At 27.1% G+C, this 10,919-nt stretch overlaps 3 protein-coding genes across 5 annotated transcripts; 2 read left to right on the forward strand and 1 right to left on the reverse strand.

The window, feature by feature from the left end:
* Positions 1 to 1,636: 1,636 nt before the first annotated feature.
* LOC118450745 (chymotrypsin-2) lies at positions 1,637 to 3,003 on the forward strand. The gene is made up of 5 exons (XM_035886592.2): positions 1,637 to 1,776; positions 1,943 to 2,090; positions 2,215 to 2,464; positions 2,540 to 2,677; positions 2,781 to 3,003. The coding sequence occupies exons 1-5, from the start codon at positions 1,725 to 1,727 to the stop codon at positions 2,919 to 2,921; spliced, it is 729 nt and encodes a 242-aa protein (XP_035742485.2). The 5' UTR covers positions 1,637 to 1,724; the 3' UTR covers positions 2,922 to 3,003.
* Positions 3,004 to 3,030: 27 nt separating this feature from the next.
* LOC118450743 (transmembrane protein 39A) lies at positions 3,031 to 7,600 on the reverse strand. 3 transcript variants are annotated; one of them, XM_035886587.2, is made up of 9 exons: positions 7,435 to 7,600; positions 6,957 to 7,307; positions 6,695 to 6,834; positions 6,525 to 6,623; positions 6,215 to 6,324; positions 5,892 to 6,144; positions 5,606 to 5,813; positions 5,282 to 5,512; positions 3,031 to 3,318 (listed from the first exon to the last, which is right to left on the reverse strand). In XM_035886587.2, exons 2-9 carry the CDS (start codon positions 7,272 to 7,274, stop codon positions 3,178 to 3,180), a joined length of 1,500 nt encoding a protein of 499 aa, XP_035742480.1. In that variant the 5' UTR covers positions 7,275 to 7,307; positions 7,435 to 7,600; the 3' UTR covers positions 3,031 to 3,177. The 3 variants fall into 3 exon arrangements, with proteins under 3 accessions (XP_035742480.1, XP_085513103.1, XP_035742482.2); XM_085656977.1 differs by lacking the exon at positions 6,525 to 6,623; XM_035886589.2 differs by lacking the exon at positions 3,031 to 3,318 and having other exon boundaries at positions 5,242 to 5,512.
* A 134-nt stretch (positions 7,601 to 7,734) lies between these two features.
* Positions 7,735 to 10,801, forward strand: LOC118450744 (uncharacterized). Its single transcript, XM_035886591.2, has 3 exons — positions 7,735 to 8,003; positions 8,186 to 8,410; positions 8,707 to 10,801. The coding sequence occupies exons 2-3, from the start codon at positions 8,186 to 8,188 to the stop codon at positions 9,631 to 9,633; spliced, it is 1,152 nt and encodes a 383-aa protein (XP_035742484.1). The 5' UTR covers positions 7,735 to 8,003; the 3' UTR covers positions 9,634 to 10,801.
* Positions 10,802 to 10,919: the final 118 nt, after the last annotated feature.

Below are 10,919 nucleotides of genomic sequence, written 5' to 3' on the forward strand. Positions count from 1 at the left end.
AAAATTGGAAAAATTATTAATCAAACAAATTATATTTTGTTGTTTTCTTTAACTTTCTGTAACTTTTAATTTTACGTATCATATATATTCAAGAAATTAAAATATTGATATAATAGCCTATGTGTAATTAAATTTGATGAAACGAGTGCACAAAATAAGATAGGAAAACTTCATTTTGCTATACTTATATAAGAAGAGAACTTACTTATACACTTATTTTCACTAATTTTCTATAATATTAATATCTATTAATTTATTAAAATTAATTATTAAAATACCAAATAGTAAAAAAAAAAACAGGAAATAAATAAAAAACTTGTTCAGATAAATAGAGATCTAAGTTATCAAAAGTATTCATTTAATAAATTTCAACGAGATCCATTAAGAATATCGATCGATTGATCTTACATACTAAGTACAATATTTATATTTATAAAAAATCTTATTAATATCAAACAAAAATATCATACTATCTAAAAAAAAAATAATTTATTTATATATCGACAAGTCATTCCGATATAAAAACTCAATTATCTATAGATAAAATCTTGATAAAAATAAAAAACCACAGTATCAATTGTAGGTACGATCGTATAAATTTCTAATTGTTTTTCTTTTTTTTAATTTTTAACGATAAAAAATAAATCGATCTTAACTTTTTAAAAAACATTCATAGGCATTGATCGTAAAGAAAAAGCACGATCTTGTCTTTTAAATAAGAACTACATTAATAACAAATAATATATGAAAAATATTAAATAAATAATGATAAAAAATAATGAAATATTTTTAAAATTTTTATTCATTAATCATAATTCTAATAACTTAAATAATAATCTTATTGTTAAAAATCGCCTACACTCAATGACAAGATATAATGATAGCAGCTATGATTTTAATTAATTTTATCTTGCTGCGTTAAAGAGTTCATATCTAAGTCAATATCTTGATTTTTCAAGGAATGAATAAATCCATCTTTGTGAAAGATAGACATCAATATGAATAACATATATAAATCGTAACGTATAAGCTTTTGAGTATTGTTTACCAGAAATACAAATCCAATTAAAAGGTCAATATAAATTGTCAAATGCAAATGTACGTTAAGGTTGCATTGCCTGAAATAAATATAAATTTTTTATTCACAATTTTTTTTATAATTCTTTTATTAGACGATATTAAAAATAAAATATTTCAAAATCGAAATCGTGTTACAAGAGAATGACAGCTACCTAGATTGAAAATAAAAATGATGTACAATAAACATCATAGAATTAAGATATAAATACGAATTTATTTTATTCCAATAAAATAAAATTATAACATAGAAATTATAAATTAGAAAATAGAATTTAATTAATTCATTCGTAAATCCTCTTTCATGCGAAAGTAAATCAAGACTTTTGATTGATATCATTGTTGTCTTAATTTTTATTCACGTGATAAAAATTATCGATCTGATGTATGAGTACTTGTCGATCAATTGATATATTTAATACTTTTTATCTCTGGAATCCCTCAAGGATGGGATAACTTCCGTACTTTCCAAGTCCAACGTCATTGTACCCATTGTCACACAGCTACTTGTCGATATAATTAATCTCAAGAAATCTGAACTGATTTCAGAATGGATTAATTAAATTTATGTTTCTTAGCAATAGCTACTTGAAAAACGTGTATATATACTGAAGAAAACACTGACGATCATCAATAACCGCATCACCATGCAGGCTTTAACTACTTTGTTAATTCTTTTTCTGGCAACTGCCGCTTACAGTAAGTACAATAAATAAGTATATATATTATTGCTTTTTTACATTTTACATAATTTTTACAATTACAAAATGCCTTTAAAATAGAGAAAAACGTTCTTGTCAAGCAACAATTATTCTCATTAATTTATAATGTAATTTATATATAATTTTCTATATAATTCTCTAAGGTGTACCAACTGGCCGTATCGTCGGTGGTACTGATGCACCACAGGGTAAATACCCATACCAAGTATCATTGAGAGCTCCCAAACATTTCTGTGGAGGTTCCATCATAAGCAAACGTTACGTTCTTACTGCGGCTCACTGTCTTGTTGGGTACGTTTATTCAATTTGTTTGAATCATCTAATAACGTAATGAAAGCATAAATCTGTAGAAGAAATATAAATGATGACTGTGTGTCAACAGTAATTTACAATATTAATACTTTTATTTTTACAGAAAATCGAACCAGCAAGTTACTGTCCATGTAGGTAGCGTACTTTTGAACAAAGAAGAAGCAGTTTACAATGCAGAGGAATTGATTGTCAATAAGAACTACAACTCTTTTAAAATTATCAATGATATTGGTCTAATACGTGTGTCGAAAGACATTTTATTCACTCAATTAGTGCAACCAGTAAAATTACCAGTCAGTAATATTATTAAAGCTGGAGATCCAGTTGTTTTGACCGGCTGGGGAAGAATATATGTGAGTAATCAATAAGATAATAATTTCTTACTTCTATTTCATCAAGGCATGATCTAATTTTTTTCTCCATTATAGCTGAATGGACCTATCCCTAACAACCTCCAACAAATTACTTTGTCCATTGAAAAACAACAAAATTGCAAATTAAAACACTGGAGATTAACCGACAGCCAAATTTGTACTTTTACCAAACGGGGTGAAGGAGCTTGCCATGTAAATATAACGTTCAGATTGACTTTTCGATTCCATCACACATCATTATTCTTTTTCGAAAATAATGAAAAATAAAAATCATTTATTTAATCTATCTGTACAGGGTGACTCCGGTGGTCCACTTGTAGCCAATGGTGTCCAAATTGGTATTGTATCTTACGGATATCCATGCGCCGTTGGATCCCCAGATGTCTTCACCAGAGTCTATTCTTTCCTTGATTGGATTCAGGAAAACCAATTATAAACGAAGATCAATTATAAACAATGTTCTAATTATCTTTTGTTACTGTTAAATAAAATGACGACTTATGGTACTTCATAAGAAATAAAGTCTTATTTCGATTTAATCCTTATCTTCACGTTCATTCCATCTTAATTTACTATTTTAATATCTTTGTAACGACAAAATGAAATATAATGATGTAATTTAAAGCAACATTTTACCTTAATAAACTTCTATTGTTTTCATATTGATCTTTTCCGTGAGATAAATATTTTTGTCAATGATAATGAGGACTAGCATTATCAACAAGTAACAACGTACGAATATAGCATTGGAACTTGAACATTTCTAAACATTTCTTTAGACAATCCTTAATTTTCGATAATCGATCGAAATCAACAAAAATTGTCCATATAATCTGTAATCAGTATGTTCTTTTATATCAGACAGACTTACAATGATATCAATAAGACACTGTTCAATGAGAAGGTCAATGAGAGGAAAGACAAAGTTTACGAAAATAACATCTAAAAATATATATTATAAATAAAGATATTAGTGCTTTCATCTTATTCGATGTAAAAATATATTTAAGTTGTCACATTCATTAATTTCGATGAACTCAGCTTGTAAAATTTGAAACGTTTCACCTACAATTGCTATATTTCTTAAATATAATTTTAAATATTGTTATTATATATACATATACAAAATGTTCAAAGAAAACATTCAATATTTATACAGTGCATAGAACATACTATAGAGAAAAAGTCTTAGTAAACATAAATCGAAAGGTCAACCTTCCTGAGATTTAAACATTTTTATATGTTATTATTATGATTGACTTACTGGGTTTTTGATTTACAAAAGTTATTCTACATGTCCTTCCATTTCCATACACGTTTAACATCTCAAAGAGTTGTGAATTCTCTCGAAAATTTTACATCTCTGTTGGATAATTTCATAAACATTGCAAATTCGACTTCATAATTCTTCTAAGTTCTTTATTGGTGAAGAATACATTTTGTTTTTCAAATATCTCCATAAAAAGAAACCCAAAGAATTAAAATTGGGAAATCAAGGGTCACACAACTGGTCCACGACATCCAATCCACCTTTAATTAAAATGAGCCTGATTCGTAGACTTTGGTAAATATTTTGAAACAGCACATGAAGGGGAATTCTCCGATTAGGAAACTTTTCCATCAAAAAGTCCAAAGATATCAAGTTACTAACAACTGACTAATTGTCGTTGTAATTTTAGAAATTGAATGAGGACATTTAGAACACGGTGTATAGATACTAAGGAAAACTTCGTAGTAAGTCAATCATGATACTAACATACAAAAATGTTTATATCTCATAAACGGTTAACTTTTCTACCTGTGTTTACTAAGACTTTTTTACTCAGTATAATGTGTTATATGTATTGTATAAATATTAAATACTTTTTCTTAAACACCTTGTATATATATTAATTTTTTTCGCCATTACTTACTAATAATCGTAATACAAATATATCATTATTTATTAAATGAAAAAAATATGATTCTATGAAAAATGATGGTCATTATTATTATGAAATAATAATTATTTATTAGGAAAAAGAAAATGTTAATTATTATTAATAAAAAGCAAACATTTGTTAATACATCCACTTTCAATAACAGTCAGTATTTTATTTTCTTATACCTGTTGATCTTTTGTTTACTATTACTAATTAAAATACTTCTTTATTGAATAATTACTCAAAATTTACAAAACATATTTATTTACATTCTTTATATTTTTATATTTATAATAAAAGTTATTTATTAAGTATTATGAAGAACTAAATAAAGATACAAGATACAAACTAAAAAGCCGAATCTTGATGGTTTTTCAAAATAAATACGAAGTAAGTAATATCAACGATACGTTAAGTGTACTGCAAATAAGTGATTAAGTGATTAGTGAATTAGAAAGATCTATCAGAACGTCCGTTGATAGCTAATCTAATATTCCTTGTCTTAAGAGACACTTAACTCTTGCATTAAAAATTTCCCATTTCAAGTTTCAAGTATAAAGGTATTGTACGTTTTATTTTATTAATAAATCAATAAATCAAATCCCGATAAAATGTTATTTTTTAAATTCATTAAACCAGTTCGATCACCTTTGTATATTTACATATATATATTATTAATGTTAATTATCATCAACATATTTTGTTAATGACAATTATTGTCGATAAAACTATATAAATAATAATTTATTTATAATCGTCAAGTTTTCTTAATTCTTTTTCCAAATATTAATAATTCCTTTTCTTAATTTTCTTAATGTTAATAAAAATTAAACATTAGTTTCGCATTCGTTTATTGAGTATTAGAATTAATTACCATCTGACATTTCTCTTGTATGATTTGTTCAGCACGATACACCTTCCAGCAAACAAGGTAATCTCTGGTTACTTTAAATAAGGTGTAATAATTGATTACAAGTAGCAACGTCATTGATAGTACTTGATACCATTCTGTTATGCGTATTAAAATAAATAATTGTGCCCCCACGAGTAGAAGTTGAAGACCCAACAAAGAACATAGAAGTATTGTAGGATTGCTAAATAAGGTCTATGTGAAAGGTAAATTACAAATATATTTGAAATAATTCTGTATATTTTCTAAATAACTTAATAAAAAGCAATGAAAACAACTGCTACTTACATGAAACCTACAATGATTTCGATTTCCTGGTTCCGCAGCAGTACAAAGACCATCCGAGCGATATATTTCTTTATTATATTTTACAACCGATCCATGGGGCCATAGAACCGCATCATTCCATACTTGCGCATATGTATGGTTATTATGATTCTCAATTTTTATCCAACGCCCTAAATGTAGGGCTGCTCTATGTAGTACATCGCAATACCTAGATTTTATAATCAGTCGTAACATCAAAAGATTAGTACAAGTCTATTAAAAAAAAATTCATTGTTATTTTATATACCTTACTGGATAAGCTTGTGCGAAGTGAGCACTTATTCTTCCAAGCCAAAACAGCACAACATATTGTACTACCCATGGCACATTGAAATGTAGAGATTGTGGTACAAATATGATAGGAGCGATACCACAGACATAAGCGGTACTACTTGACGCAAATAATGCTCTTTTCAACCGACGATTAAAGTCTGTACTAAAGGTGGAAACTTCAGCTCTGATTGCTGATGCGCTTAATGAACAGTTATGTAAAGGTGTATCTGTATAAAAGCTTTAAAATTTTACTATCTTATCAAGAAAATTATAAATTTAAAGTATCAAATAACATACCCAACAAATATTTCATTCTTTTATCTTCTTTTACATGTCGAGGTGCTGCTGACATATCGAAGAAAGGTGATATACTGACACCAAACATTAAAAAATATACAAATACACTTCTGAAAATAAATAATTATGTGTATGTGCGCGCACACATGTGTGTGTATATTATATATTATATATATATATATATAAAATAATATAGAATATATATTATATATTATATATTATATATATATAAAATAATATATAATGTATTATATACACACACAAAATGCCATAATAAGTTACTAAAAATAAAGTTACAAAAAATACTAACGGATAACATAAATAAAAAATTTTCATTATATTGTGCCTTTCTGCCATATGATATAAACACCAAAGTAATATGCTCAGAACTATAGATAACAAAGTTATCCTAAAATATAAAGTATTCATTATATATTCAACCTTACAAAAATTAAATTAATTTAATTTACTCTATTATACCTCATTAATTTTTGAGCAATGTGGAACCAACGAGTTGGAGATGAAACATCAACAAATCGTCGTAACAATGTATAAACAAATCTTCGTGTTACCATAGTAATAATAAATGTAAGAAGATAAGGATCTATAAGATAAAAATTCTGAAACAAAGTATGCATAATTGTAACTATAATAAGATTATATATTAATACACTATAATATTCTGAGTAATATATTCATTGCATTATGAAAGAATTAAAAATATTTAATCAAAATAGCATACCATACTATATGAATTATATGAATGAGATAACCACCAGACAGTCCTATACAGATTTAATAATTGTAAACATGCAGCAACAATTGACACAACTAATGATAAGGCTTCAAATGTTAATGGTCCGTCTACTGGTACTATTGGAATAGGTACATGTTTTGGTGCTAATAACTTTCCATAATTATCATCTAGTTTTTTTTCATCTCCTCCACTTCCAAATATTCTATCTCCGCTATTACTTCTTCCAGTGGGTGAAGCAAGACTAAATTGTGATTTACTAGTCGGAGCACTCCGACCACTAGCATTACGACGTCCACTAGGCATAATACAAAAAATCACATATCCAATACTTTATATCTGAAAGAATAATTACACAAACATTAAACTTTCTTATTATATTTATTTAAACATTGGATCTATATTGTTATATATTAAATATACATAAACATTAAGAACACTATAAATATAAACAGAATTTTCTTACTATTTTTATGTATTTTTCAATATGTGTTGTTTAATTAAACTATTTTGCCAAAACTTGGATTTTATTAAATGTCCATTTTAAACTTATTATTTAACGTCATCTACTTTATTATTTACACTGATCATCGAATATTTAACACGAAAATAACTAAAAGTACTAACCACAAAGTAAATATAATATAGATACACCTATAAAATTTGTATGTTTTCATATAAAATTTCAAATCGTTCAAGTATTGTTAGAGGTCGCTGAAATCTAATAGCAAGTTCATGTTGCTGCCAGAATGAGTACATTGGAAATCTTATAATATATATACTTATTGATATTAAGAAAGCAGACAAAGAGATTGGATATACCTTGTAATGGATCCATGGATGAACCTTACAGTGACTGGTAACAGTAGTCACAATTATTTTATGATAAAAATTAAGAATGGAAGATTATTACCATATTCACTCTATCCATCGAATCTGTCATATTTAATTAGTTATTAATGTTTGAATAAGTAAGTGCTGAAATACTGTGCAGTATTGGTTTTGAACTTCAAGGAACATTTATTAAGTGAAAGTGTGAGTATTTTTCATGTATGTTTTTTTTAGACTTATATTTTACTTAATAACACCTTGTTGTTGATGTTTAAATCTTTTTCATTTAAAGTCCCAGAAATATTAATTTTTATGTGCATAGCTATGATAAATTTGCTATCAATTTCAGATGTCAAAAAATATATTTTAGAAATATGTATTTACAGATGTTTAGTCCTATACCAATAAAGTACGAATATGTAGGAGGAGAAGATGTCAGTAGAAATGGTAGGATTGATACTTCAGATAATTCTAAATATCCTTTGTTTATCAATCAAGATCCTGAGTGTAGATATCGTCAGTTACCACAATTTTGGGATTATGCACAATCATCTGTAAATCTTCCTCAAAAAGATGAAACTTACAACTGTCAGGATCTGCTTCAAGTACAAGTAAATAATCATTATAATTGTAAAGGATACCTATTATAATATAACTATTATATTACGCAATATATAATAATGACTATTTTTTTCTTCTAAAAATAAGAATTTGACTGTACTTATATCATAAGATAAAAAAATTTCTTTGACTTGGAAACAGATATATAATTTATGTTACATCAAGTACAACTCATTAACATCATGTCAACATATCAACATTTATTTTTCAATGATTCTTGAATCAGCTGGTTGTTATGTTGATATTACAAGAAAAACTACAAAAAAAAAACATGATATTATTTTAGGAAACTGGTTCTTTAACATATGTGAAAGATTACTTCCATCATGGCATATTATTTCAACTTAACCAACATCAAGAGGAAGCTGCTACACAAACTCAATTTTCTGATCAGAGCCAACAGAATTTATCAGATGAAACGCAATCAACACAAGGATTACAATATTCGCAACAGTCTAAAAGTGTTAATCAAACTACAACAACTGTACAACCAATTCCATCTATGAAACATAATCGTCCAGGAAGACCTCCAAAGAGTTCTTCTGAAACTACAGTGACAAAGAAATTAAAGTGTCAGTGTGAAATTTGTTTCAAAGAATTTGGACACAAGAGTAATTTATTTATTCATATGAGAACTCATAATGGGGAAAGACCATATAAATGTAATCAGTGTGAGAAATGCTTTACACATAGTGGAAATTTAGCGATACATATGAGGACTCATTCAGGCGAAAGACCATATGGTTGTCAAATATGTGGTAAAATGTTTAGTCACAGTGGAAATTTATCTACACACTTGCGTACTCATTCAGGGGTAAAACCTTATAAATGTTCTGTATGTGGTAAAGAATTCAGACATAGTGGGAATTTATCAATACATGAAAGAATACATTCTGGAATTAAACCATTTCAATGTAAAGTCTGTGGCAAAGATTTTTATCATAGTGGAAACTTAACAACTCATATGAAAAAACATACAGTAAACATAAATACGAATGTGGAAATTTGTGATAATGGTACAAAGCAAATGCAAAATACAAAAGATCATGATGATGTTCCTCATTCAAATTCACTAAATAATGTAACACTGACTTCACAGATAAGTGATATTGAAATAATACACCATACAGTTAATGTGGTTCCTGTAAAAAATGAATGTATTGATGAGCCTAGATCAGATAATACTTTAATATCAAAACCAACGACTACATAAATTCTTAAAGAAAAAAAGAAAACTATATTATGTATAAAATTTAAATTTTAATAATATTATATCTATATATAAGAATTCTCTTTCAGTGTGTGTGTGTGTGTGTGTGTGTGTGTGTGTGTGTGTGTGTGTGTGTGTGTGTGTGTGTGTGTGTGTGTGTGTGTGTGTCTATATATATGATTTATATAACAGAAAGCTCAATATGAGATGTATCTAAAAAGGAATGAGACTGGTTCTGTAAAAATGTTTATATGTCATTTAATTAAAAATGTACATTATCTCCTTCAAAATAGTTCCCTTGAAAAGTTATACAATGCCAGAGGCATTGCTTCCACTCCTGAAAATAGTGCTGAAACACTTCTACTAAAACTACTTTCAGTTAGTCAGTTATAATCTTTTGAATGTTGTCCACAGTTCCAAAGTGATATCCCTTGGGATGGCTTTTGATTTTCTTGAAAAAAAAAAGTCACGAACTCAAATCAGAAAAGTATGGAGGTTGTGGAACCACAGAAATATTTTTATTGGCCAAAAACTCATTTATAGCAGAGATGTTTTGGAACCAATTTGGCACAAATCTTTTGCATGCACAAATTCTAAATCAAAAAGTCAACAATTCAGTAATTTAAATTTAAATTTAACTCGTCATTAATCATTCTAACTGTCAAACGATGATCAGATCTTTGAGAGTCTTTACTTTTGCAACATTTCTCTTAATTTTTGAAGTCCAAGGTTTTCCAGAACGAGCTTCATCTTTTACAGTCTCGAGACTATCTTTGTGCTACCTAAAACTTGTGCCTTGAATAAAACTTCATTTTTGTAAGCTAATTTCAATTTATTTTATAAACGTTTCTGTTGTATTGTTTAACACAACATGTAAAATTTAATCGATTTCTGCGAAATCATTCGTGTTAGCTAAATCAAGTTGAAACTGATACAGAAAGAAGACATACATCTCACAATAATGTTGCAATATTTATAGTGTTGCCAATTCCGAAGAACCGAGATCTCATTATTTTTTAGACACACCTTGTATATATGATTTTAACACAAAGATCTTTTATATTATTATAAACATACATTTTTATAAATATTTGAAACCTATTGTAATATGAAATCTTTTTTAAAATGTATATTTATGACATTGATAATTAATGAAAACCTCAACATACTATTCTATGAATTTTTGTTTTATCTAATTTTAACTTATATTACTAATTGCAAATATATAATAGTATATATCTCTTATTGTCTAAAAATAAACTTTTATAAAGCATTTCTTTTATAAAATA

The sequence above is a fragment of the Vespa mandarinia genome, chromosome 1, assembly GCF_050613455.1.
Source record: "Vespa mandarinia isolate Hongniang chromosome 1, ASM5061345v1, whole genome shotgun sequence".
Lineage (NCBI taxonomy): Eukaryota > Metazoa > Arthropoda > Insecta > Hymenoptera > Vespidae > Vespa > Vespa mandarinia.